Genomic DNA, 24,806 nt, shown 5'->3' on the forward strand with positions numbered 1-24,806 from the left:
AGTCAGGGTTAGTTTCTTATCAGCAGCACTAAGGCCCACGCTGCTTACAAGGTGATGACTGTATAGTGATAATTGAGACAACGCCCATGATTCCTCTTGGCTTGGTGCGACAGCCTATTTGTGGAATATTGAGTTATTTGTGTTCGTTTCCAGTAGTCAGTATTGGGCTAACTCACCCGAAAGGGAGTATCTGGTAATGGCAGCTCTTCGTAGCAATGAACGACTTTCCACGGCGGATTGTACTGAGATAAGCGTGCGAACCTGGCAAGTACCTGTGCGATAAATTAAGTGTCAAACATAATGGACACAATGGTCTCACTAGCTGCGGTGATTCTTGAGAGGCTGGTATCTAGGTCCGAATTTAGATGCGGCGTTCCCAAGAAGATGATTCCCTGCGTTGCTGTGATGATATCGCCGAGTACGGTCTCACCTTTCTTATCGAACGCTTTATTGAGGGCGCATTGGAGAATCAGACCGCCGACACTATGGCAAATAAAGACCAATGGCCGAGATCTCTGACAACGGAATGTTAGTGCATTTACAAACCTTTTCTATTCTTAATGCTGCGGAACTGGAAGAGATGGGGATGGATCTGCCCTATAATGCGATGTGAGACGCACTTCGATGTTATCTGCCTGTAGACTCTTTAGCTTGGCGAGAAGTTTGTCTGCGGCTTCAGTGATAGCCTGGCCGTCACGAAAGGCAGTAGAGTGGTAATGATAGGTGAAGATCTTCGCTGAAGGGAAATCCTTGGGTAAGAAGTCCTTAACCCAGAAGATAGCCCTACTGTTGTCCTCGACTCCGTGTGAAGGATACTCCCAGGTATCGTAGCCCCGTAACCCGTGTACAGCAATGATGTCTAGTGCTCGGTCAGTCCACGAAGTTCCTTGGACTATAAGCTGCAACCCAGTGAGGTCTACCATTTTGTGTAGTGGCGTGGGGTGGTGTGAAGAAGGCAACGTACAGGACCGAGTAAAATAGCAAAAATGATGGAAATAAAGACTTCATGTGCTATGCAACCGGGCGTTAGCCCATAGGTCAATTATAGACCTTCCATGACCAAGATTCCTGGGGGGTGACATGGCAATCGCCTTGTCTGCGTTTCCGAGTCGCTTCCAATGCATTGTGTTATTTTCTGACGCAACACATTTTACACTTGGTCAATTGCATCGCTTCAATTCTGATCGATGCATCTCATCGCAATGGAAGCTTTTTCTCTTCTTCAAAATCGCAGCCATAAATTTGGCATTCAGTGTGAGTTCAACCACTAAAAAAGTCGAATAATCCCTGTCAATGCTATGTGGCTGCATACATGTTTCACTGCTCAGGAGGGACTGACAGGGGATCCTGATTAGCGTTGTTGTCTCGTTGTAGCAATTGGGCGGATGTTCATGTTTCTATATCCACTATTGCAGGCCTCTTGTCTGTGCAACCCCAGACATAAGCAGCCGCAACGTGTCGTGGTAGCAATGATAGTATTCGCATCGTTGCGTTTTTGTGATGAGTTTTTTCCCTAGTGATGTGTCAGCCACACGAATTAGAGGTGAACCAGGCTTTGCATCCGAAGAATGGGTTGCCTCTTGAATTTTGTACAGCTTACGGACACCACTGTTATGAAGCTCGGAGAATACATTTTCTTGTAACAGATCCTTGCCATAAGGTCGCCTTCTTAGTTACCTACCCTACAGAGTCGCAGTATTTTCTTACCTACAACACTATTACAACATGGTTAGAGTCCGAGGTCTTCTATCTAAAACCTTCAAATTCTATATACTCCTCTTTGTAGGATTCTCTATAGGCTACAGTCTCCCGGTACTTAATAGTTTTAACGACAGTGTATTATGGCTGTCCCATTCTGGTTGAGTCGTTTTATCTAGCTTTTCATACAAACAATCAAGGTCCTGATGTCATTGGAAGAATATCGACGGCTTCGTAAGCCACACCGGGTGCTGCTTCCTGACGTGGTTAAATTAGTTCAGAGCTAGGCGGCGTCCATGTCACTGCGCTCCAGACAGACCTTTTGAACTGTGGGCTTTTGAATAAATCTACTACTTAAGAACGTAAGATGGTAGTGAGTGGAAAATGGTGGTCCAACTACGTTGATGATAGGTTAATTTGGCTTGCTTAAAGTCTGAGGGTGTAGTTGAACTTCAGCCTAATATCAGTTTTGGCAGGTCCATTTGTCCGAGCTTATGTCTGCATCTGAGCGATGAGGATTGCGTAATACAGAGCCTCATTTTCAATTCTAAACACCGATGAATGTGACTATCCATGACAGTAGAGCCTCATTTCCACCGTCGCCCAGCCAAACACTGCCGTGAGTAGCCGAGCCTTGTCTCAAGGTTGCCCTCCAATGTCAGCCAGATACAACACCTTTTAAAAATGCCTCAAGACATGACCTTGTCTGGAACCATTTATTGGCCACTGAGTTGCTCGCCGTCTGTTGATCATCTGCCATGTGAGATAATGCGGCTCAAGAGAAAATATGGTTGGAGGGTGCTGCGTTGAGCAAGATATAAACCCCGCGCGCCCGCTTCAAAGCTGAATGTTCTTCAAGCTACCTCAGTCAGCAAAGAAGAGACCACTCTTACTGAAATTACTACTTCATTACATTTTGGACAAGAGAACGCAATGGCTGTCTTCCAGGGCCCCCAGCTCGTCGACCAAGGCTACGGAGCTTGCAAATCATGCGGCTGCAACTCATTCTCCAACCTCAACGGTGGTAGCGACATCAAGGTTGTTTGCGGATGTAGCCACAAGTACGGGAGTAAGTTGACTGTCTGTAACTTTGGAAGAGTAACTTGCTGATAGACTGCAGACCATATTGATCTCTAATTATCTCCAACGCAAAGGGCACCAATTCCTCGCTTCTTGGGGCTTTTGACTTCTTCTTGCTGTAGGGGGATGGCCACAGATTTCACTGAGACTTTGTATCTTATACTCGAGCACGTCTGTCGTTACTGGACATTTAGCTTCTGCTCCGGGTTTTGGGGATGGCATGGGTGATCTAGTGTACCGGACAAAGATATGTATGATAGCCTTACCTCTGCACTTCTAAAGGCCTGCCGAGAGGGGCGTCATGCCTTGGTAGAGCTACCTATCTCGGTCAATGATCATCACCTAAGTTAGAGAACATGGGACAAGATCCTAAATTTGCCTACCACTAGAGTGACTTACACTAATCTAAGAAGAATTAATTCATACCTAGATACTATTTAATATTGTATATCAATTAAAATCACTATTACTCAAGGCACACTCCACCAACTCTCATGGACATCCTTAAGGTCGACCTTGCCTGGCTCATGCAGATAAGGTGTCATGTCCGCATCCCGATCCTGCTCTTTCCGCGTCCACCCATTTCCAAAGTACCACTGGAAACGATTACCACCACCAGCCAAGTACTCGTACTCGAAGTCTTCCCAGCGTGGTTCTCGGCGAACGATGGTCAAGTGAGTAGCACTCCCCGGCCACACGCCATGGATGCGTCCACCAGGTTGTCCGCCGTTGTACCAAGAGCTGCAGTTCTCCGACAGTGTAGTAGAGGCAAAGAAGGAGTCTGCATACTCCAAGAAGTCATCGGCGGCCTTCTTTGATGCTACGATGGACTTGATGCCCTCTCGGGATATCTTGCGCAGGATCTTGGCAAAGTATGCGAGCTGCGTCTCGGCAGAGTGGGGTACTGTCCCGGATGGTCCTGTGCCGTGCGGGCCAGCGAGGAAGAACAGGTTCGGAAATCCGGGGGTAGCCACTCCCAAGTAAGTGTAGGGGAAGCCGTGACCTTTTTCTTTGCCCCATACATCGCCGATGGAGGTTCCGTTTGCGCGGATCTCGAAGGCAGGAATCATGTCGCGGTTTGCGCCAGTAGCACAAAAGATGGCGTCGACATCACGTTGCACGCCATCAGTCGTCTCAATGCCGGTGACGGTGAATCGCGCGATAGGCGTTGTGATATAGTCCACGTTGTCCTCGGCGATGGCTTCCAGATATCCAGGCCCTGGAGTCAGACGTCGGCAGTTGGGTGAGAAGTCCGGCACAATGACATCAAGGAGCTCGGGCTTTTTGGCGAGCCTCTTCTTCATGATGTCAATGAACCGAGCCTTGAGTTGCTTGCTCGTATCCGAGTTGCGAATGAAGCCGTCGAAGCCGCGCCAGTACTTATCCTCGGTAGTCTTCCGGAACTTCAGGTATGCTTCCGGATCTTCGAAGGTAGCCTTGAGATCCTCTGGAATCGGCTGTGGCTCAAGTGTGCGGTCATCGCCGGCCCAGGAATTGGCAATCCATGTTTTTCCTCGGACGTAGTGATCGAGGTGCCCTGCGCTCTTCTGCACATTCGCAACAAGCTGTATGCCACTGGCTCCGTTACCAATCACGGCAATTTTCTTGCCTTTCAGATCTGTCGCAGGGTCCCAGTTCTGGGCGTGTCTGAGGAGGCCTTGGTACTCGGAGATACCAGGGTAGTCTGGTAGTTTCCACGCATTAAACCGTCCAGTGGCAGTCAAGACAACGTCGGCTGTCTCTAGTACAGTCGTGGTAGTCTGCTCTGACTGATCCCGCCTGTGCAGCGTCAACGTCCACGTCGATTCCTCGGAGTTCCAGTCAATGCTCTTGACGTGGTGTCCGAATTTAGCGTATTGATAGACGTTGTACTTCTTGGCCACGCCTTGCCAGTAGTCACGGATTTCTGCACCGGGCGCAAACTCGTCAGACCATTTCTCGTTGGGAGCAAATGTTGACTGGTAGACGTGCGAGGGAATATCGCAACGCACTCCTGGATATGTGTTTTCGAGCCATGTTCCTCCCTAAGCGATGTTAAAAATGATTTACACGACGGTAGAGTATTAAGAGAGCCTTACAAAGTCATAGTTCTTGTCGTAGATTGAAAGTTGAATGCCGGGGACCTTTTCGGGTAACAGAACTCCGGCAAGGATCCCTGACAGGCCACCACCAATGACAGCGACTCGCAATGGTCGCGGCTCATCAATGTATCTGTCTATCAAAGGGATCTTTGCTCGAGGATTGACATATTGTTGCGGCTCTGACGGCTTCTGTAGCCCGACGGGCAAGCCATTCAATGCGCCCAAGTTGCTGTCCCCGGCTGCATCGTGCCGGGACTCGATTAAATCAGAAGCGTCACCCATTGTAAATTATCAAGTTATAAGATTGAGATTTTAGAATTCGTCACTGTGTTTCCGATTGATATGAGGCATTTGTAGTGAAGTCGATAATGTAGCCGATTTAGTTATTAATCTAGCTAGACCAGGCCGTGGACATCATGGCGTGCCCACCCCTGTCGATCACATCATGCCAATCAACCCCAACACATCGTCGCAAAAAGGCAATCTATGGCGTGCTTGAAAAGTGCTGGGTTACTAAGTACGCATTGCCGGTAATCTTGCCGGTCATCTTATCACGACATGTATCACTAGTAGACCCCGAGTAGTCACTAGCAGACTCGAGTAGTATCACTAGCAGAGTAGTATCACTAGCAGATCCCGAATATATGGCGTGCTGGGTCTGGATCATCAAGCCATGAACATTGGACGCCAATGAGTCTGCCACATGCCGATCGAATATTTCTATAACTGGACATAATGGCTACCCGATTTCTGGGATTCATCAACCACTAGAAACCTTCCGCTCTTGCTGCACTTGATTCCACAACCAACATCAGATTCAACATGTCAAGCGAAAATGCATCTGGCCATGAGCCGGGGCAATACCCAGGTTTGTTTAGTTAAGCTGTCTACGATTGTCAACATAAGCTCATCTATTACAGTCAAGTGGTACCGGTCGACCTTTTACAACATGACCATTTTGGGTCTTTGCAACCTTGCTGCACCGGGTATCTGGACTGCAATGAACTCCTTAGGTGCCGGAGGAGCCCAAGAGCCGTACTTGGTAAACACGGCCAACGCCCTGACCTTCTGCCTCATGGTCCTCAGTTGCTATGGCGGCAGTGTCCTCGTCCACTACATTGGCATCAAGGGAGCTCTCATCTTTGGAACGTAAGTGCTCCATCTGTAGAGCCGGCAGGAACCTATACTGACCACCGCAGCCTTGGGTACGCCCCTTATGCTGCTGGGCTGTACACCAATAACCGCTTCGGTACCGAGTGGCTGGTCATCCTAGGAGCTGCGCTCTGCGGCATCTCGGCCGGCGTCTTCTGGATGGCCGAAGCGGCAATCGCCATTGCGTATCCTGAGCCATGGAATAAAGGCAAAGCTCTCGGCTACTGGCTTACATACCGTTTGAGTGGCCAGATTATCGGTGGTGCTATTAATCTTGGTCTCAACGCTGAACGCAACGAGGCTGGCCAGGTTTCGTATACCGTATTCCTTATATTTATCGCCATGCAAGCTTCAGGACCGCTGTTTGCTCTATTTTTGAGCCCACCCGAAAAGGTTGAACGCACAGATGGTGTCAAGGTTGATTTGTCGATCATCAACAACCCTTGGCTCGAGACCAAGAAGATAACCCGCCTCTTCTTTACAACCAAGTTTCTTCTCATCGTGCTCTACATCGGATCAGTCGTCTTCTCCGAAGCGGTCTTCTTCACATATCTATCTTGTATGTTACCAATGCTGCTTCTTGCAGAAGCCTGCTGACAATCGTCTCCAGTATGGTTCACAGTACGAGCTCGAGCACTCGGCTCCTTCGTCTCTGGTATTGTCGCTGTGATCGGTGGCAATATTCTCGGGGTATGTCTTGACCTATTCGTCAATACACACTGAACTTCGCTAACAGATCAGGCTTGGCTCGACCGAACATCAGTTCCGCTGAAGCGCCGAGCTAGAGGCTCATTCTGGGTTCTTATCATCCTCCAGGGCGGATGGTGGACCTGGGCAACCGTCCTCGTCACCCGCTTCAACGTATCTCAGCCCACCTATGACTGGTCCAGTCCCGGCTTTGGTGCAGCGTTTGCTATATTCGTCTTCCTTACCTTCGGCTTCCAGCTGAATTATCTCTTCCTGTAAGTCAACTCAACACACCTGCGCCGTCAGAACTGACCGTCCATTTACAGCTACTTTGTCGTTCAGAACTTGGCCTCTGACGAAGAAGAGATTGTGCGGTACGCTGCTCTGCTTCGTGGCACAGAGTCAGCATGGCAAGCGATCAGTTACGGCACTTCGTCCATCCCCGTCATGGCCCGTGTTGGAGGTGTCTACTTCAACCTTGCACTCTGGGCTGTGTCAATCCTCCCTGCTTGGTCTGTTATTAAGCACTTTGGCAATGCTCCGTATGATTCCGATGTTGATGGGACCAGCACCCCTTCGAGCGAGGATGTTAAGGTCGAGGGCTCCACGACGGTCAAGTCCAGCAACGAGTAGGTCCGCCATGCTGCCTTGTAATTAGCGACCTTCAAGTAGATAGCTGTTACCCCAAACTACTGCCAAGAAATACAAGCCTATATCTCCATCTCAAGCCGCGTTGCGTTCATCCCATGTTTCTCTCCATTACCTCGTCGCCCAGGCACCAATATACTATTGTAGACTTTTTGATCCCGAAAGCTGCATGGCGACCTGACGTTCGTGGTGATCCCTTGAATAATTCCTTGTGAACCGGGAGTCAATTAGCGTAGCCATGGCTCTTCAGCGGTCGCTCTGATCGAAGATAACATGGTCTTCACACTCTTCAAACACCATTAAGCTCAAGGACAATCCTCTCAAGAAGTTTCAGATTCTCTATGACGTTGATAGCTCTACCTATTCTATAGCTTCACAACCATCTTGCCACCGCTGATCTCGCCTCTTCTCATTTTGTCAAGGCTGGCGTTGATGCTCGACAAGCCATTGCCAACGCCGGCGATCGTAGGATACGCAACAGCGTTGTTCTGGAGTAGCCTTCCAAGCCACGTCGTTAATGCCTTACCTACTTCCGGACTTTCATGGAAGAGCTTGATCGGGATCGTGTGCAGTGTGAGATCACTGCGCTGGATCTTCGGAGCCGAGCACAGAGCGACAATGTGAACATGCCGTGGCAGCAAGCTCTCACTAGTGTCAGACGTGCTGTTGTCAGGTCTCTGAGGCTGCTCTGCGATGGTTGGACTGTCGCAGAGGGCATCGATCAGGAAGCTCGTTGTCTCTTTGCCTCTCGTATCCAGTCCGAACCTCTTGCTGCCTCTTGTGCAGGACCGAATGATCTCAATAGCTCTCTGGGGATCATGACTGTCGATCACAAGATCTGGTTTGATGGAGTGTTCGTCATACAGCCTTGAGCCGTGTTTTTCTGCGTCAAGCACAACTGCGACCCTCAGCCCGGCGAGCTTTGCTAGTTGGGCGCTGAGTATTGCTGATGTCGATGAGCCTGTAAGACGTTAGCTATGGCCATTGATGGAACGTTTGCTGCGCTTACCTCCCCAGATGATGAACCAGTCTCCGGGCTCTGGGCGATCTTTCGATGGAATCTGCTGGGCAATCTCCTTGTGGACATCTTTAGGAAGAGAGTCAACGTTCAAGCCGTCCACGACTTGCCGGATATCCGGACCGTCATCGACAGCCGTGAAGTCTACACCGAGACAAATGCCGAGTGCAACGGCTGCTGTGACAAAGGCGACGCCGATAGTTGATCCTTGCTCGAAAGACACATGACTAGGGAGCCGCACAATATTGTAGCTCTTGGCCACAACATGATCTTGATAAGCGCCCTTGCGACTATCACGGTAGTCTGTTGATATAGCAATCACCTGTCCTAATGTAAGTATCTGTTTTTGGAGGACTTGGAGGTGTCACTTACTCGGTCGCCTTTTGCCCAGCCGGAACGGTCATCTGCAGTCCGGACGAGGAGTCCACTAAGCTCTCTACCCGCGACCTGCGGAAGATCGGGTATGCCAAAACCGAAGTCTCTGAAATATGTTCAGTTTCTGGATGTTTGGTAGAATTTCCTGCATTACTTACGGTCCTCTCCAGTCAATTGGGTTCAAGCCCACGGCTTTGTTTTCTATGAGAACCTCATCGCTCTGCAAATCCGCTGGCACAGGGTGATTCTCAACCAATTGGTAAGGCTGGTGGGCGCCGTACAGAAGGACTGCTTTTTGTGTCGTCGGAACAATATAATCGTCCTCGGCTTTCGTGGGAGCTGCCGGTTTACTCTGGCTCTTTGACCTCAAGAGATGCGTTACTGCCTTCTGGCCACGATTCAACCACCAAGTAATCATATTGCGCTGTTTATGGTTTTGCGTTTGTTTTTACAAGGGAATAATAGCGAGTAGGACATTTAAAGCGACATTAAGTCAATTATCTCGGCTTTGCTCCGAGGCTTTGTTTTATTTTGATGATCGCGCCGAGACTAACTTAGCGGGCTTTAGTGGACGTCGTAACCATGTATGTCGCAATAGCATTAAGAGCTTATGCAAGATACGAATCAAATGGCGTGACGACCCAAAATGGCGATGCTGCAGATTACCACACATCACGCAATTCGCACCAGTGCACATTCGTGGAATCGATATCAAAAGCGGGCCTGCGTCAATTGCCGGATCGTGAGGAGTCAATGATTCGGCAATCCGCGTAAACTAAAAGACTGTATAAGATCTTCACTATGAGTTGCATAGCTTCAAACTTCAACAAATCAACTACCTGGATCATTCCTTACTCAACAAAAAACCATCCGCCTAAATGTCTGCGCAAGAGAACACCAAGGAGGGCAAGAAGAGCCTTATTCTCAATGCCTTCGTTGAGATGTGTAAGTCTTTGCTTGCCTCGGCGAGTAGCGTAGCATACTGATGAGGGATTAACAGGTAGTGGCCACCAGTCGCCTGGGCTCTGGCGTCACCCTGACGATCAGTCATGGCGGTTCACCGACATCGAGCACTGGACAGACCTCGCCAAACTGCTCGAGGAGGCCAAGTTCCACGGCGTATTCATTGCAGATGTCCTAGGTAAAGCTATCCGAAAATGCAGTTTCGAGATCCTCTGACTGAATGTGAACAGGCGGATATGACGTCTACAAGAAGTCCCTTGACCCTGCTATCATTTCAGGAGCTCAGTGGCCTGTCACGGAACCGCTGTCGATCATCCCGGCCATGGCCGCTGTGACAAAGAACATCAGCTTCGGCGTCACAGTCTCAACAACTTACGAGCAGCCTTTTCACCTGGCCCGAAGGCTGTCGACACTTGACCACTTGACTAAAGGAAGGTCCGTGGCCCTTAAGCTGAAAACATCAATCGCTCTGTTATTAGACTACAAGCTAACGCATTGGAACAGAGTTGGCTGGAACGTATGAGAAGATAAGCATCACTAAACAATGACCAGTGCTGACCGTGCGTAGATCGTCACAAGCTACCTGGACTCTGCCGCTCGTAACCTTGGCCGACAAGAACAGCTAAGCGTACAGCCGCCCAATGATGATCCACAAACTCCAAACAATAACTAACATCTGTCAGCACGATGAACGATATGCCATCGCTGAGGAGTACTTGGAAGTCATGTACAAGCTCTTCCAGTCCTCTTGGCGCGACGACGCCGTCAGGCTAGATCGCGAGGCAGGTATCTACACCGACCCATCGCGCGTGCGAGAGATTGGGCACAAGGGCAAGTACTTCAACGTCGCCGGCCCTCACATCGTGAACCCCAGTCCCCAGCGCACGCCTCTCCTGCTGCAAGCTGGAGCATCAAAGGCTGGCAAGCTCTTTGCTGCTCAGCATGCAGAGGCAATCTTTACATCGGCCCATGCTCCTGCCGTGGCAAAGAAGAACATTGCCGAGATTAGGCAGACAGCCAAGGATACTTTCGGCCGAACGCCGAGTAACATTAAAGTTCTTGCGCTGGTTACACCCATTCTTGGACGCACCGAGGAGGAGGCAAAGGCAAAGTACGACGATTACAAGCAGTATGCTTCGCTTGAAGGAGCGCTGTCGCTGTTTGGAGGCTGGACTGGCATGGATCTCGACCAGTACGGTGATGACGAGGAGCTCAGACAAGTGGAAAGCAATGCTGTCAAGTATGAAACCCGCTCCATCTCGTTGCCTTTATTCTGCTGACAATCAATCAGATCTACTGTTGAGGGCTATGCTCGCTTCTCGCCCGTCAACTCGAAGTGGACCAAGCACACCGTGGCAGAGCATGTAAGTCTTGGTGGCAACGGACCATTGCTTGTCGGTACACCAGCCCAAGTCGCAGACAGCCTCGAGGAATGGGTTGCTGAAGCTGGCGTTGACGGCTTTAACTTTGTATGTTCATCACATGATCGTTGACTTGCTTATTGCTAACTGCATCGTAGGGATATGTTCTCTTCCCACAATCCTTCAAGGACATTTCTGATCTCCTGATCCCCGAGCTACGAAGCAGAGGGCTCTTCTGGGATGACTACGCTGTGCCTGGAGGCACTTACCGTGAGAACTTCTACGGTATACCAGGGCAAAAGTACCCTTTAAAGGAGCATGTTGCTTCGTCGCATTTATGGTCTGCTTCCGAAGATAAATAAATATGGCAGGTCTAGATAGACATATTATTAAAAGGAACTGGGAACAATACACTTTTTTATTCCAATTAACTATTGGCTCTGATACCTTACTCCGACATTGACTCTCAATCTCAATAGTCTACAGGTGACAGAGCATTGAATGTACAGGACAAGGATCGTCACGGAAACTACCAGATTGGCATTAGGCACCAAGGCATCTCTCCTACTGTCAGCCTAGTGCGGCTGTGTATCTTTTATGATTTACCATTAAATGAGAATATTGAGAATCAGCGTTAAAAAACCCATATTTGTCTTTCTCATCTAATCTAACTTCAAGATGAGCTTTGGTTTTTCAGTTGGCGATTTTCTCGCCGTTTTAACACTGGCTGGTAAGATTCGCAAAGACTTCAAGGGAGCGCCCAGCCAGTTCAAGAGTATCAGCGACGATGTCCGGTCGCTTTCTATCGTCATTCAAGATGCCCACGCCAATATCGACCAGATGTCTGACCACCAGACTGCCAACTTCGCACAGATCCTAACAACGTGTAAGGATCTTCTCAAGGATGTGGAAAGAATGATGGACAACTGGAGCGTCATCTCTAAGCCACAGAAAGGCAAGGCAGTACAGAGACTGTGGAAGAGGCTGAAATGGGAACCTCAAGAGATCATGGATTTGAGAGCTCGAATCACCTCAAACGTTGTCCTTTTAAATGCTTATAATGATCAAGCGACAAGTCACAATGTTGCTAAGCTCGTTCGACAAAACGAGGGCGATCAAAAGCAATCAATGCTCGATTGGATAAGCTCGACCGACTATATTCCCCAGCACAATCACCTGATCAGTCGGCTTCAAGCAAACTCGCGAAGATGGCTCTTCAATATGGCTGAATACCAAGAGTGGGAGAAACAGAGAGGTCGAACCTTGTTCTGCCCGGGAGACCCAGGCAGTGGGAAGACCTTTACCACGGCTATTGTGGTTGAAACGTTACAGGAACAGGCGCAGGACAACCCGGATATTCTCATCACATATGTGTACTGCACGTATCAAGCAGCGGACCAGGACGTTCAAGGCCTTCTTAGCAGTTTACTCCGCAACTCTCTCCAGCAGGCTCCTTCGATTCCCGAAGCCATCCGCTTTCAATGTGATCGAAAGAGAGCCGCTCGACAGGGTCTATTGAGAGACGAGACAGTAAAGCTGCTGGAAACCCTATACCACTCTTTCGATAAAGTCACTCTACTGGTATACGCTTTGGATGAGCTCCCCATAGAGGTGAGTCGGCCATTCATCTCTGGGCTTCTCAAACTTCAGCGGACCTGTCAGCTCAATATGTTCTTGACATCACGTCACATCCCAGAGATACAGCAGCAGTTTACGAAGAGGGGAGCGACGGTAGTTGAAATTCGAGCAAGTGATGAAGATATCCATCATTTCTTACAGGATTCAATGCTCCAATTGCCTAGGTTTGTTGGGAGAGACTTATCTCTCCAAAACGAGATAGTCAAAGGAATAACCGAAGCCAGTACAGGCATGTAAGTATGCGTCCCCGCCTTGTACTAACCTTTTCACTGATTCAATAAGGTTCCTTCTCGCAGAATTGCATCTGCGATCTTTAAAACATAAGAAATCGCCCAGGGCGTTACGCCCCTCCCTCGAGAAGCTAGCGACTGGTTCAAATGCCTATGATAACGCATATGAAGATTCTATGGCTAGGATTGCTGGACTTGGTCCAGAGTCAGAAACACTTGCCAAACAGGCTTTGATGATTATAGTCTGTGCCCGGGAAGCTCTTCACACCAAGGATCTGACATATGCATTATCTGTCGAACCTGACAGCGAAGCCCTCGATTACGAGAACATACCAGACATTGGAGATGTGGCAGGTATCTGCGCCGGTCTCATAATCATTGATAAGCAAAGCGATATCGTCAAGCTCGTGCACAAATCCGCACAGGAATATTTTGAGCGCAATCAATCGCGATGGTTCCCAAATGCCAGCGAAGTAATGGCACGACTTTGTATAAACTTCAAATCTCTCGCGACTTTGACCCCAGAATTCAACAGAGATATTGAAACAACGTGGCCGCCCTTTTGGCGGTATGCCGACATCAATTGGACCTACCATTCCCAGCGCGCTAATGAAGCCGACGGGGTTGCACAAGTTCTCGACGGCAATGTTAATGAGGATGAGAGATTGTCGAGTCTCCAATCTCTCTCGAACATAGCGATCAGCCTTCTTGCAACAGACATATTTGGTGGTCTTCCATCTGCACTTTCAAATGCCTGCCGAGATGGGCGTCATGCCCTGGTGGAGCTGCTTATCTCAGTCAATAATTATGACCTGAAACAGCCAGTACGCAATATTTTACGAACCTCCCAGTCGGAGATTGAGTCCTCTCCTTCAAACGAACTTCCGGCTACGGAAAGCGATACCAGGTCAGAAGAGGGGACAGAAAGCGAAGGGAAGATTGATTTATTAGAGGAAAAGCGTCTCGCTAGAGAAGACAGCCTCTTGGTCATCGCTGCTGCGAACGGAGACCATGTTATGGTTAGAATTCTGCTCAGGCATGGGGCAGACCCCAACGTGGCTGGTATCCTAGGCCAGACACCTCTGTACATTGCGGCAAGATACGGGAAGCAGACCGTAGTTGCTCTTCTTCTCGACCAGTCATCCATCAATCCGGATTGCGAATATAGATGGATTAAGATCCAGGAGGTATGCTGGACTCCACTTCTAGCTGCCTCCTATTATGGCCACAAGAAATGCGTTAGGCTGTTGTTAGATCACGCAAAGCGAAATTACAGGGACGAAACCGGCAGAAATGCCGCATGCCTTGCTGCTGAGGGTGGACATGTCGAAGTGCTTGAAGAGCTGTTGCAGTGGTCAGATATTGAGCTTGATCCCGGAGCAGGCTTCACGGGTCGTTCAGCTTTGGATATAGCACTTGGCCATGACAATGAGAGGGCTGCATTAGCTCTGATACCCTACTCGGACCTTAACTGTCGCTATCGGTGGGAAATGAGAGCATTGAACGTCGCTGTTCACGCCCGGAGCTTGAAAGCTGTTGGAATGATTCTTGCGCAGGGAGACGTCAACGTCAACGCAAGAGGCCTCCTAGGTCTGACTGCTCTCCACGATGCCGCCACAGCCTCGGACGAGCGGCTGATGGTCATGATACTGGCCCATCCAAATATTGATATTAATGTTCGCGATGATGATGACGATACTCCTCTTATTATGCTCGTGCGGTCTTTGGAAACAGAGTTGGAAGAGCACTCAGATGCATTGACATCACTGCTATCAAACCCTGAGTTGGATATTAATGCGCAAAACCTGGAAGGCAACACAGCCCTTCTTATGGCTGCATCTTTCCATTTGAAGACGCAGAGATCGAATTGGGTGCTCCAAACTCTACTTTCGCATCCTGCTGTAGACAAAGAACACAGAAACAAGCTTGGTCAAACTGTTCTAACTTGTGCCATTATGGCAAGTTCAGAAATGATTCAGACAATTGTAAAAGAAACTCAGCTGTCACATCAGTTCAGAGAAATCGATGATGGTGGGGAGACACTGCTCTCCCTGGCTGCCCCTGGCAATTGGTCCGATTCCGACTGGCGCTTTATAGTTGATTTGTCCCCTCCAGAATTCATGCATCGCCAAAATAGGCGGGGAGCGACACCAGAACAATTGAGAATGCGCAAGGTGCGGCACGATGGGTTCGGGTCTGCATGGCAACTTTCACCTTCCACGGGGCATTGGGAACGCTATGCCACATGAGCTTTTTTTTTTTTCCTTTTTTTTTTTTTGCCCTGCCCGAGTCAGGTGTTCAAGAGTTGGCAAATGAATTATAGCCGGGTGTGTTAGTAGGTCACTTGTAATTCTTGTCGCCTAACCGTTAGCCTTGAAGAGAGAGATCAGTCTGTTGGGGCCTTTGGTCAGTCGTCTCAGAATCCTGCTTCCAGTTCCATCGATGTACTGCACATATGTGTAGCATCAAGCAACCACAACTCAAGGAGACAGAGTACGTTGGAGAGCCGAGACGCATCGGCAAACGAAAATTCCACCACCAAAAACCGCATCGGGATTGATAATACCAGTGTGCTTTCAGACCCCGCCGCATACAAACACATCGTGAGGATCACCGTTTAGCTGAGTTCGGGCGGGGTTGTGGATCAGATGATCATCTTTGTCTGGGGTAACATCCAATCAATGACGAAAAGTTACATCTATTGAGTCTGTGTATCTGTAAGACGCTGATCATTTCTGTCTCAATTGACACTTGGGAACTATTGATTCTCAAATCCTGTATGCTGAGCCAATAGACATTTCTCTCCAGAGCGGCCAGGAACTCAAATTAATTGATCGACAAGCTGAAGCTGGTTGTCGGGGTAGATCTCCCGCGCTCGGCCCGCGACAAGTGAGGAGCTAACATCATACTCTTCGTTATTGGTTCAAAACTTCCCGTGTCTTGGAAAGCGCTTCTTTGTTACCTCGCTTCAACGTATGACAGGTTGAGATGGACAGCATATTGTGGGCCTAGGGTGACTATCATGGCTGTTCACAGCAAGCCTCAACTGTCAATGGGAGCTGAAAGGAACGTCATTGTCTTCTTTACGTGCAGACGATCATTAGGACGGCATGACTCTGTGGGGTGCTTAGGGTCTTCAGAGAGAGTAGAGAGTTTTGACAAGGTAAATATTGAATCTCGATATCGGCAGTCGAAAGTCTATAAAGATAGTTATCCCATCTCCAAGCTATTCATCTTTTTTCAAGCCCAGTATCACTTCCAAACTACATCCAACAAACTCACACTCCACAAGACAGAACCTCATCATGTTGGGCAACATCAAAGAAACCTTTGCAGCCGTTCTGGCCCTGACCGCCGCAGTTCAACCCTCTTCGGCATCACCTCGCGCCAAGCGCAACGCCAATGAAGTTCTTCCTGACCAGAACGTCATGGCAATTCCTCAGTCATCCGACCCCATCCAGTACGGCCACTGCTACAAGATCAAGAACCAAGACAACGAAGACCTCGGCCATCTCCCAGCATACCCAAGCTGGAACTACCTTGGCTTCGGCTCCAACGTCAAAGCCGCTCACTTCAAGGTCTGCCAGAATCTCGGAAAATGCCACGACCCAAACAGAGGCTCCCAAGATCTCTGGAACGGCGCTCGCTTCTGGCTTTTCGACGTCGATGGTAATGCCTTCTCACCTCGGGGAGAGTTTGTTGCTGCGAACTCTCCTCCTTTTGGTGGCAACAAGAACATGTATCCTGGCGGAGGCGCTTATCGGTACTACGTCAACTTCTGGGTTGACAATGACTGTGCCGACCGAGATCAGAATGCTCTGGGTCGTTGCAAGGTTAGGTTGCACATTGATAACTTGCGGGATGATAAGGGTTTGGAGATCCAGGGAGGGCAATTCAAGGTCACTACCAAGGATGAGTCTATTGTTGTTTCGTTCCAGGAGGTCAACTGTCCTGATTCTAGGATCATGGGGGAACACGTCTCTGACCTTTAGGGATTTAAGACATCATCATCCTAAGAGTCCAACAATAATGGATCTGGCACTAGCAATCGTCTTGGCGAAGGCGATAGCTCAGTCATGGGTTTCTCTTATTTTCATAAGGTGGAACGGTCTCTACTTGACGTCAGACGCATCACTCACTTTGTGGCGCAGGGACCTTGATATGATGTGGAAGGACTGTCATATACTATGTATGTCATAACTCTAGCAAAGTCAACTATATATACTCGATTATCGATTACAATTCGAAGCTTGATGTGAAGCCCATGATTACTACTTTCACTAATGCTAACACTCCCACATGAGGTGTCCAGTAACCACTCAGCTACCCTGGATGCCACATAATCGTGTGAGAGTGACGTCTTCCAAATTGATAGTAAGCGAGTCATATTCCCCGCTGCATGCGATCTTAATTGTCAATTCAGCGTCAGATACAGTGTTACCTCCAGTAGACCACCGCTGGCTATCAGGAGTCCAGCCGGTCAGCTCATAGGGATAGCTCCCTTGAAGCACGGAGCCCCCAATATAGGGTGTGATCTCGCATGAAAATCCATTCATGTTTTCTACCGAGAATACCGCCCATCGATAAGAGAACATGTATTCGCCGTTGAGGTTGTCCAGAGATTGGGAAAGGTACCCTTCGCCCATGCCGTTGTAGAACCAGAAGGCCCTGGTAATGTATCAGTATCAGTATGAAGATATTCTAAGGCTAGACATACAGGGAGTTGGGGCCAGAAACACTATGGTCTTGACCCAAGTAGCCATTGCTTGACCAAGGTGCAAAGTCATCGGAGGTGCTATCGTCGAAGCCTGGGTTGATGATGACCTGGGTCTGCACACAAACTGGCGCTTGAACGCTTGTAGTGGTTGCCAGTGTGGTCGAGGTGGTTTCAGGTAACGTTTCCATTGTAGTCTCGGCCGAGGTAGTGATTGCAATCTCCGAAACAGCAACGGACGTGGTTTCGGGGAGGCTTGTGGCTGAAGCCACAGTCGTAGCGTCAGAGAGGACAGTCGATGAGGCGTCGGTGAGGCTGGTGACGGCGGTGGGTCGACAGGGGCCGGCTTCGGCTCCGAGAAAGCCGACAGCCACAGCCGCCACAGTTAGAAACGAGCGACGAAGCATGTTGAACGAATGGAAGCGACTGAAAGCAGCGCAGAAAGGTGACAGTGAGAGGTTAAAGAAACGTCGATTCAAAAGAGTCTTCTGAGAAATTTCCCCTATTTAATGGCGTCTGTCAAAATTGGCCCTGTCGGCTGCGGCTGAATTATCGCCAATAATTCAATAAACTATTGACGTTAGCGTCTTCCATAACCGCGCTAACGGTTCCATGAGCCTACTCCATTGGTTGGAATCTACTTTTCTGGAAAGAACCCCATAATTAAATTGGTATAGGTTAATTTCCATTTTTATCATCATCACATGATAATACTGGTGTTGGAGAAACCATTAAGATCTCAATCACGAGGGATTGATTGTCTCTTCAAATACCGCAGAGTATCTGCTGTGTATCGCTACTAATTTCAACTTCAATGCGTCGAGTCTTTAGCAAATAAACTACGACAATGCTCGATTCGACATTTGCACCAGAAACAAACCGCAAGAAAAGGTTTTCCTGTCATCGCAAAATCAGATACACACTGCATTAAAAAAAAGATCAGTCCTTGAACCCGTTTTATCTTATGTTGCAGCCTCTACTAGACTATAAACACAACAGCCAAAGACAATTGCAGTAGTAACCATTGTTATTAAACTTCAGTATAACAGAATTTCTTCAGTGATCATACTAGAATGCCACTCTAAAAGACGCGTCGCCTTTTTCACTATATATATAAAATCTACAACCGGGATATCTAGTAGAGTCTATCTCATATATTTGCGCGTCAAAGACCGTCATATATCCGCAATGTCACCCCATCGCACAAATCCCAAATACAGGCAGTTCCCACTGGAAAGAGGGGAAGCCTAACAACCCCTGTTATCAGCTATTTTTATCGAGGCTAATTACAGCTTACAAGGGTGTGGTTTCCCACTAGAAATACTTAAGCCTTATTATGTGCAGACATTTACTACATATATAAATAGTATTGACTTGCCACTGAGTAAAAGATAGGCCAATAATAGGGTTTCGATACAGCGGAATATACGTGCGGAATAGCGGAAATTGGGAAAACACACCTTTGAAGGCTGTGTATGTGTAGCTCTGTGGCCAGTAAAAGAGCTCTAAATACGCCAACAGCGATTTCAGTCCCGTGCAAGTGAGACAACTTTTCAGCTGAAATAAACCCCGCGCAGCTGGTCATCACCAAGAGGCAGCCAAAACATCAACTGAACCGTGAGTACAACAGCAGAAGCAACATGGCCGAAGCCCTCGGTATCGCTTCCGGCGCTGCGGGCCTACTAAGTCTAGCGATAGAAGTCACCAAGCTCAGCTATAGTTACATCGCCAGCGTTCGAGGAGCGCCTAAATCATTAACCGCTTACATCGGGGAGCTTGCAACGCTCACGTCGGTCCTTTTACGGCTCGAGAACCTCATCGAGGCTGGAAGGCTCAACAGCCAGAATAGCCAGATTCTCAGCAAGGCTTTAAACGACTGCAAACAGGAGGTAGAACATTTGAAGGCAAAGTTGGAGAGAAAAGTGTCGTATGGCAGATTCAGGGCCAAGATGGCCGCTCTGGTTTGGCCCTTGTCGGAATCAGAGTTGCTGGAGAAAGTCAACATGCTGCATCGCTACAACGGCATCTTCTCATCTGCCTTGCAGGCCGACAGTTTGTAGGTCTCTCGGCTGGTATGGGAATCTTGGCTGATCATTTGCGAAGAACCGTTGCAATTGCTACGAACAAAGAACTGCAAGATTTCAGGCACAGTAAGTCTTTCTCAACGGATTCGCCTTTCTATCTAGTGAGCAAGGCACCATAATGTGTATTTATAGGTACCGAAACAAAGGAAATAATTGCCTGGTATAAGTCGGATGTCGCAATTCAGGTTTCAACCTCTCACCTCGAGGATTACTGTCCCTCTACGTGGGAAACATTTCTATCAAGCCATGTCTATCGTTCCTGGCGCAGTGGTTCAACACCTGTCGTTTGGGGATACGGAAAACGTCAGTTCCTCTTCCTCTATTCACTTGCTGGATACTGAACAAATTCTAGCTGGTGCTGGAAAAACCGTCTTAGCGTAAGGTTTCACCCTATGGTAAAGCATGAGTTGGCGACTCAGTGAAACTAACTTAATTAAAACAGTGCACTCATTCTTCGAGATTTAAAGTCTGGCAATTTACCTGGTACAGTCTTCGCCTCACACTTTTTCAGCAGCAGCAGACCCAAAGAGTCTATGAGCAATGTCCTCCGTAGCCTGACTGCCCAAACACTCCGCGGCTGCCCAGTCATCCCCCAAGAGGCACTGGCCCTGTATGAGAAGGGGTCCCAGGATCTAATGATGACCGATCTGATGGGTATTCTTGGGGCGATCGCCAAGTCAATGACCACCTGTATCATTCTTGATGCACTTGACGAATGTCCCTTTCTTTCCAAACTTTTGAACATACTGTCGACATTGCAGGAGCTTGGAGTCAGAATCTTCGCAACAGCTCGCGACCTGCCAAAGATTAGAAAGCATTTTGGGAAGAAGACAAGGGTAGAAATTTCTGCCACGAGCCAGGATTTGGATTTATACGTTAATCACCGACTGGAGCACGGAGAAGTTGATCTTGAGCTGATTGGAACAAACTTGAAGTCAGATCTTGTCTCTGCGATTACGAAAAGGGCGGCCGGGTCGTAAGTTCAATCAAGAGTCATCTGGTATGCTGATAGACTGACGAGTTTGATAGGTTCCTTCTTGCTCGGCTCATCATGGATCACATCACCAGCCTGCTGACTATCAAGGACATACGAAAAGCCCTGATCTCGTTACCCGCTAATTACGATGAGGCGTACCTTAGCACATTCCACCGTATATTGAAGCAAGCCCCTGGCCTAAGGGACCTCGCCTTGCGATCATTGAATCTCATTTGCCATGTGAAGGAGCCTTTACGAATACTTGAACTGCAACATGCTCTCGCTACCGAGGAAGGCATGCTCGAAATCGATCCTGAGGATCTTCAAACTCCCAAAAGCATTATATCATCCTGCCTTGGACTACTTGTTGTTTCAGGACCAGAGAACACAGTGGAGTTTGTACACTCAACTGCGCGAGGATTCCTCCAGAGTCGACCAGAAGGAATGGACGAGCGCCCCCATCTAACAATTTTTCGCAGTTGCATCTCGTACATGTCAACAAATGAGATGCGCCAGGGCCGCTGTACATCCCACGAGGAGATCACTCAACGTTGTCAGAAGCAGCCGTTCCTACATTACGCCGCGAACTTCTATGGCTACCATGCTCAAGAAGTTGAGGAAGAATGCTTTGACCAGCTTTCAGAGTTTTTAGATAACGATGTCCTCCGGGAGAGCTCTTGGCAACTTTTGAACTTCAAAGCCCATCTCGATGCTTCAATCTCCAAATCTGTGTTCGACTCTAGTCCCAGAAATGTACTTGCTCTACACGTTGCCGCATTCTGGGGATTCAGCACATATATTGACCGTAGCTTAGGCTACTCACGGCAGGGGACTTTGAGCACCCAGAAAAAGAATCTAAACAAGACTGACTCTCACGGATGGACGCCTTTGCACTGGGCCGTATCCATGGGCCATGAGAGTCTGGTTAGGATTCTTCTCAGATCGGGAGCCAGTCCTGATCTACCGGATCTTGCAGGATGGACACCAACATTCTGGGCAGCTTTCAAGGGCCACGCGGATATCATCGAAATGCTGTGGCGGTATGACACAGCTCCATTTCGGTGCGACGTTAAAGGACTCACTCCACTTCACTGGGCAGTATCCGCAGGTCAAACCGAAATCATCAATCGGCTTTTAAAACTTAAAACACGCTTTGAACGGTACGAAAGGTCGCCAGTACTCTCACTACCGTCACTGGACGACTTAACGGTTTCCAGAGCTTGTGCCTTGACAAAGAGGGCAAATGAGAGTCCTTTCAAGTTCTACTCAGAAAGAACAGATATCGAAATGTTTTCCGCCATCTTCGACGCTCTAAAGCAGAGCTTTCGTGAGAAAGAAAGCAAACCTGAGGAAATGAATCCGGGCTATTACACATTTGATACCTTCCTTTATGGACCTTTTGGGCACATTCTCAAGGGTGATTATGGAAGAAGAGCAAGGCCAGACCGCGACTACGAGTTCGGAAAGCCTGGTGTTGGATTTCTTGAGTTTGTGGATCGACTGCTCATTCACGCTGTGCGGTCACAGGACCTCCCCATCATCAAACTGGTAGTTGATCTTAAACTTGTAAAGGCTTCTGGGATTGATGGCCTTGAGCTTTTGCACTCAGCGGCAGGATGTGGTTGGGTCGAGGGTATGTCTGCCTTGATCGACCTGGGGGCAGATGTCAATAATGGGGACAGGGGGTATGGTATGACACCTCTTCACAGAGCATGCGCAAATCAACGTGAAGAAGCAATAAAACTGCTGCTGGGTATTAACAAAATTGAGATCAATGCTCGAGCCAAAGATGGACGAACACCAATCATGTATCTCATGATCGCTTCCATCGAAGAGAAAGGAGTCGATCTGTACAAGCTATTGATAGCCAAAGGAGCATCAGCATCCATCGAAGACACGGAAGGGAACTCCCTCATGCATTTCGCTATGCAGACTTGCAATCCTACCATTGTCCGAATCTTGTGTACGACCGGCTTGAGCATAGAATCTCCAAACAAAAGGGGCCAACTGCCATTGCACTGGATGGCTCATTGGAATTACTTCGAATTCCGGAGAGGTGTGACGGCCGATGAAGTCCAATCTGTGAGGGAAAGGCAACGCGATTGCATGAAGCTCGTCTTTGAGCTGTCGAGCCCTAGCTCCCTGGATTCTGTGTGTGATTGGGGAAGTGGAGCAACGCTTTCTAAGCACACGCCTTTGTCATTAGCTTTGAAGCATGACAATTGGGATTTTGCAGCCGGCCTGCTGAAACACATCAAACAGCCTGTGAATATGAGTTACTTGCTGAGTAAGCATAATTAATCCTGATGACAGTCACTAAGATACTAATGATTCGAATATAGATTCCTATACTGACTTCATACGCGAACTCTGTATGGTGTCAGAAAGGCTTGCCTCAGTCTCAACCCCCAGAAGCAGTTATGGAACAATGCTACATTATGAACTCCAGCCACTCCCCCTGGATGATTGGACCCGTATACTTCAGCTTCTTCTTGACGCCGGAGCTGATATCAATAGAGTCGATTGGAAGGAGGAAACACCTCTGCACCTTTGCGTACAGAGAGCAGCTAGCATACAAGTAATCGACACCCTGCTCAAACTTGGAGCCAATCCCTACCAGGCAACTAAAGATGGTTTAGATTGCTTCCAGCTTGCATTGCTCTGTTCCGAAGAAGCAGGTAGCTGGGACATAATGAGCTGTCTTCGAACTTACGCGAACACTCATCCCGAGCCAACACACTACTTCTGCCAAGGAGGTTCCCTCATTTCCTCCCATAATCCCATAGATAGTGAGGAAACTCGCTACCTTCAGGTCCTCCACCAGACTGATGCCATCAACTGTGAGACGCGGTCGGGTCGTACGCTTATCTACGAAGCTGCTAGCCGTGGAAACACACACGTGGTACGAAGGCTACTGGACCATGGTGCTTATCCGCATTATTTAGATGACTCAGGTAGTTCCGCACTGCATGCAGCGGCGAAACAGCAAGCTCCGGAAACAGTGGCCTTCTTACTCCAGGCTGGATCGGACGTCCATCAATCTTCTGTGAACGAATATGGCTCAACCGTTACAGGTACCCCGTTACACGTTTGTCTCCAAAGCTGCAGTCGCAGACAAGTAACCGACAATACCGTCGCCACTGTCCGCATCTTGCTGACTTATGGTGCTGACCCCAATTATGCGGCGGTCAGGGAGGATGACATAGAGACGAGCCTCTCGCTCCCTCTCAGGGCATTGTGCGAGTCAATTTACTATCCTCATTCTGAAGTAGGCTTCCCTGAAGATTCAGATCACCTGCTACTAGAGGTGCTGAAACTACTGGTTGATGCAGGAGCACGAGTCGCTGATAGCGCGGATGATATCAAAGTTGGTGTTGTTGCAAAGATGGAGGGTTATGAAATGCTATGGGATGAAATCAGGTCGCAATTGATATATAGCCAGGCTGTTCGAGGTCAAACCCAGATTGAATAACTATTTTTTCTCCTTTAGTTTCCAGGAAGATATTATCCGCTACTTACCGACAGAAGACACATCGTTGGATTGCGCAAGGAGGGCGTATAACATTGCTTCAATTGAGTAGACTTTAAGCAGAAGGATGTACGTGTAATTTGACTGCTGTTGTCATTCTGATGACAACAGGTGTTCGATGGTAGCTGTGCCGTCTTCAATTTAACCGCACACATGAACCGAGCCATGTCAGAGAAGCTTGCGAGCGCCAAGTCCAGACCTGACATCAAATCTTACGCAAAACATTTATAAGCCATAGCGCGACAGCTTATTCGAACGTTCCGTGTCGGATCCTGGTTTTCCATGTCAGCATAGACAGCTCACTGACCACGATTACCATAACTACCGGCTCATTATCAATTAGAGCCCCCCTGCCGAGGTCGCTTAGCGCAGAAGCGAGAGCACTGATAGTCGATCTTGCCCTGTGCGGAACCTTGGCGGATATCTCTAGGCATCTGTCGATTATAACGATCCCCGCATGGTTCCTCTCACTGTCTGAGCGTGCAAGGCTGGCGTCTTGGCTGGTATGAGAAGACTGTTTGCGACGAACAAAGTCAGCATTTGGAGCATTGCACCTGACAATGAGACAGTAA

The 24,806-nt window shown here is 48.6% G+C and overlaps 9 protein-coding genes across 9 annotated transcripts; 5 read left to right on the forward strand and 4 right to left on the reverse strand.

Moving 5' to 3' along the window:
- Positions 1–284: 284 nt before the first annotated feature.
- B0J16DRAFT_389144 (uncharacterized protein) lies at positions 285–923 on the reverse strand (the record flags this gene model as incomplete). Its single annotated transcript, XM_046131796.1, has 2 exons — positions 285–515; positions 621–923. The coding sequence occupies 2 exons, from the start codon at positions 921–923 to the stop codon at positions 285–287; spliced, it is 534 nt and encodes a 177-aa protein (XP_045977600.1).
- A 2,232-nt stretch (positions 924–3,155) lies between these two features.
- Positions 3,156–5,141, reverse strand: B0J16DRAFT_405621 (uncharacterized protein; the record flags this gene model as incomplete). The annotated part of the gene is made up of 2 exons (XM_046132905.1): positions 3,156–4,802; positions 4,857–5,141. 2 exons carry the CDS (start codon positions 5,139–5,141, stop codon positions 3,249–3,251), a joined length of 1,839 nt encoding a protein of 612 aa, XP_045977601.1. The 3' UTR covers positions 3,156–3,248.
- A 540-nt stretch (positions 5,142–5,681) lies between these two features.
- B0J16DRAFT_405624 (uncharacterized protein) lies at positions 5,682–7,361 on the forward strand (the record flags this gene model as incomplete). Its single annotated transcript, XM_046132906.1, has 6 exons — positions 5,682–5,727; positions 5,780–6,008; positions 6,059–6,570; positions 6,622–6,701; positions 6,753–6,973; positions 7,025–7,361. The coding sequence occupies 6 exons, from the start codon at positions 5,682–5,684 to the stop codon at positions 7,329–7,331; spliced, it is 1,395 nt and encodes a 464-aa protein (XP_045977602.1). The 3' UTR covers positions 7,332–7,361.
- Positions 7,362–7,711: 350 nt separating this feature from the next.
- On the reverse strand, positions 7,712–9,212 carry B0J16DRAFT_365092 (chaperonin 10-like protein; the record flags this gene model as incomplete). Its single annotated transcript, XM_046129989.1, has 5 exons — positions 8,898–9,212; positions 8,737–8,845; positions 8,356–8,686; positions 7,877–8,307; positions 7,712–7,834 (listed from the first exon to the last, which is right to left on the reverse strand). Exons 1-5 carry the CDS (start codon positions 9,155–9,157, stop codon positions 7,712–7,714), a joined length of 1,254 nt encoding a protein of 417 aa, XP_045977603.1. The 5' UTR covers positions 9,158–9,212.
- A 344-nt stretch (positions 9,213–9,556) lies between these two features.
- B0J16DRAFT_293311 (luciferase-like domain-containing protein) lies at positions 9,557–11,470 on the forward strand. Its single transcript, XM_046124363.1, has 8 exons — positions 9,557–9,684; positions 9,740–9,880; positions 9,933–10,137; positions 10,207–10,219; positions 10,271–10,330; positions 10,386–10,942; positions 10,994–11,171; positions 11,222–11,470. The coding sequence occupies exons 1-8, from the start codon at positions 9,618–9,620 to the stop codon at positions 11,423–11,425; spliced, it is 1,425 nt and encodes a 474-aa protein (XP_045977604.1). The 5' UTR covers positions 9,557–9,617; the 3' UTR covers positions 11,426–11,470.
- Positions 11,471–11,741: 271 nt separating this feature from the next.
- On the forward strand, positions 11,742–15,096 carry B0J16DRAFT_405639 (uncharacterized protein; the record flags this gene model as incomplete). The annotated part of the gene is made up of 3 exons (XM_046132907.1): positions 11,742–12,934; positions 12,984–13,710; positions 13,885–15,096. Coding segments are annotated over 3 exons (3,132 nt in total), but the record flags the coding sequence as incomplete, so codon positions are not given.
- A 1,140-nt stretch (positions 15,097–16,236) lies between these two features.
- On the forward strand, positions 16,237–16,923 carry B0J16DRAFT_324766 (uncharacterized protein; the record flags this gene model as incomplete). The annotated part of the gene is made up of 1 exon (XM_046125849.1): positions 16,237–16,923. The coding sequence occupies one exon, from the start codon at positions 16,237–16,239 to the stop codon at positions 16,921–16,923; it is 687 nt and encodes a 228-aa protein (XP_045977606.1).
- A 163-nt stretch (positions 16,924–17,086) lies between these two features.
- B0J16DRAFT_188410 (uncharacterized protein) lies at positions 17,087–18,114 on the reverse strand. Its single transcript, XM_046122751.1, has 2 exons — positions 17,649–18,114; positions 17,087–17,599 (listed from the first exon to the last, which is right to left on the reverse strand). The coding sequence occupies exons 1-2, from the start codon at positions 18,050–18,052 to the stop codon at positions 17,251–17,253; spliced, it is 753 nt and encodes a 250-aa protein (XP_045977607.1). The 5' UTR covers positions 18,053–18,114; the 3' UTR covers positions 17,087–17,250.
- Positions 18,115–19,266: 1,152 nt separating this feature from the next.
- Positions 19,267–24,258, forward strand: B0J16DRAFT_365095 (ankyrin repeat-containing domain protein). Its single transcript, XM_046129990.1, has 8 exons — positions 19,267–19,701; positions 19,749–19,795; positions 19,862–20,032; positions 20,082–20,106; positions 20,172–20,705; positions 20,759–21,104; positions 21,135–22,992; positions 23,048–24,258. Exons 1-8 carry the CDS (start codon positions 19,286–19,288, stop codon positions 24,175–24,177), a joined length of 4,527 nt encoding a protein of 1,508 aa, XP_045977608.1. The 5' UTR covers positions 19,267–19,285; the 3' UTR covers positions 24,178–24,258.
- Positions 24,259–24,806: the final 548 nt, after the last annotated feature.

This window comes from Fusarium flagelliforme (assembly GCF_020744385.1).
Source record: "Fusarium flagelliforme strain FIESC 12 MPI-CAGE-AA-0113 chromosome Unknown B0J16scaffold_8, whole genome shotgun sequence".
Lineage (NCBI taxonomy): Eukaryota > Fungi > Ascomycota > Sordariomycetes > Hypocreales > Nectriaceae > Fusarium > Fusarium flagelliforme.

Coding starts and splice junctions, on each gene's coding strand:
- B0J16DRAFT_365095 (XM_046129990.1), top strand. CDS start 19,286: ATGGCCGAAGCCCTCGGTATCGCTTCCGGCGCTGCGGGCCTACTAAGT. Junction 20,706..20,758: donor ACGAAAAGGGCGGCCGGGTC/GTAAGTTCAATC, acceptor CGAGTTTGATAG/GTTCCTTCTTGCTCGGCTCA. Junction 22,993..23,047: donor GAATATGAGTTACTTGCTGA/GTAAGCATAATT, acceptor ATTCGAATATAG/ATTCCTATACTGACTTCATA.
- B0J16DRAFT_188410 (XM_046122751.1), bottom strand. CDS start 18,052: ATGCTTCGTCGCTCGTTTCTAACTGTGGCGGCTGTGGCTGTCGGCTTT. Junction 17,600..17,648: donor GTTTCTGGCCCCAACTCCCT/GTATGTCTAGCC, acceptor ATACATTACCAG/GGCCTTCTGGTTCTACAACG.
- B0J16DRAFT_293311 (XM_046124363.1), top strand. CDS start 9,618: ATGTCTGCGCAAGAGAACACCAAGGAGGGCAAGAAGAGCCTTATTCTC. Junction 9,685..9,739: donor CAATGCCTTCGTTGAGATGT/GTAAGTCTTTGC, acceptor AGGGATTAACAG/GTAGTGGCCACCAGTCGCCT. Junction 9,881..9,932: donor ATTCATTGCAGATGTCCTAG/GTAAAGCTATCC, acceptor GAATGTGAACAG/GCGGATATGACGTCTACAAG.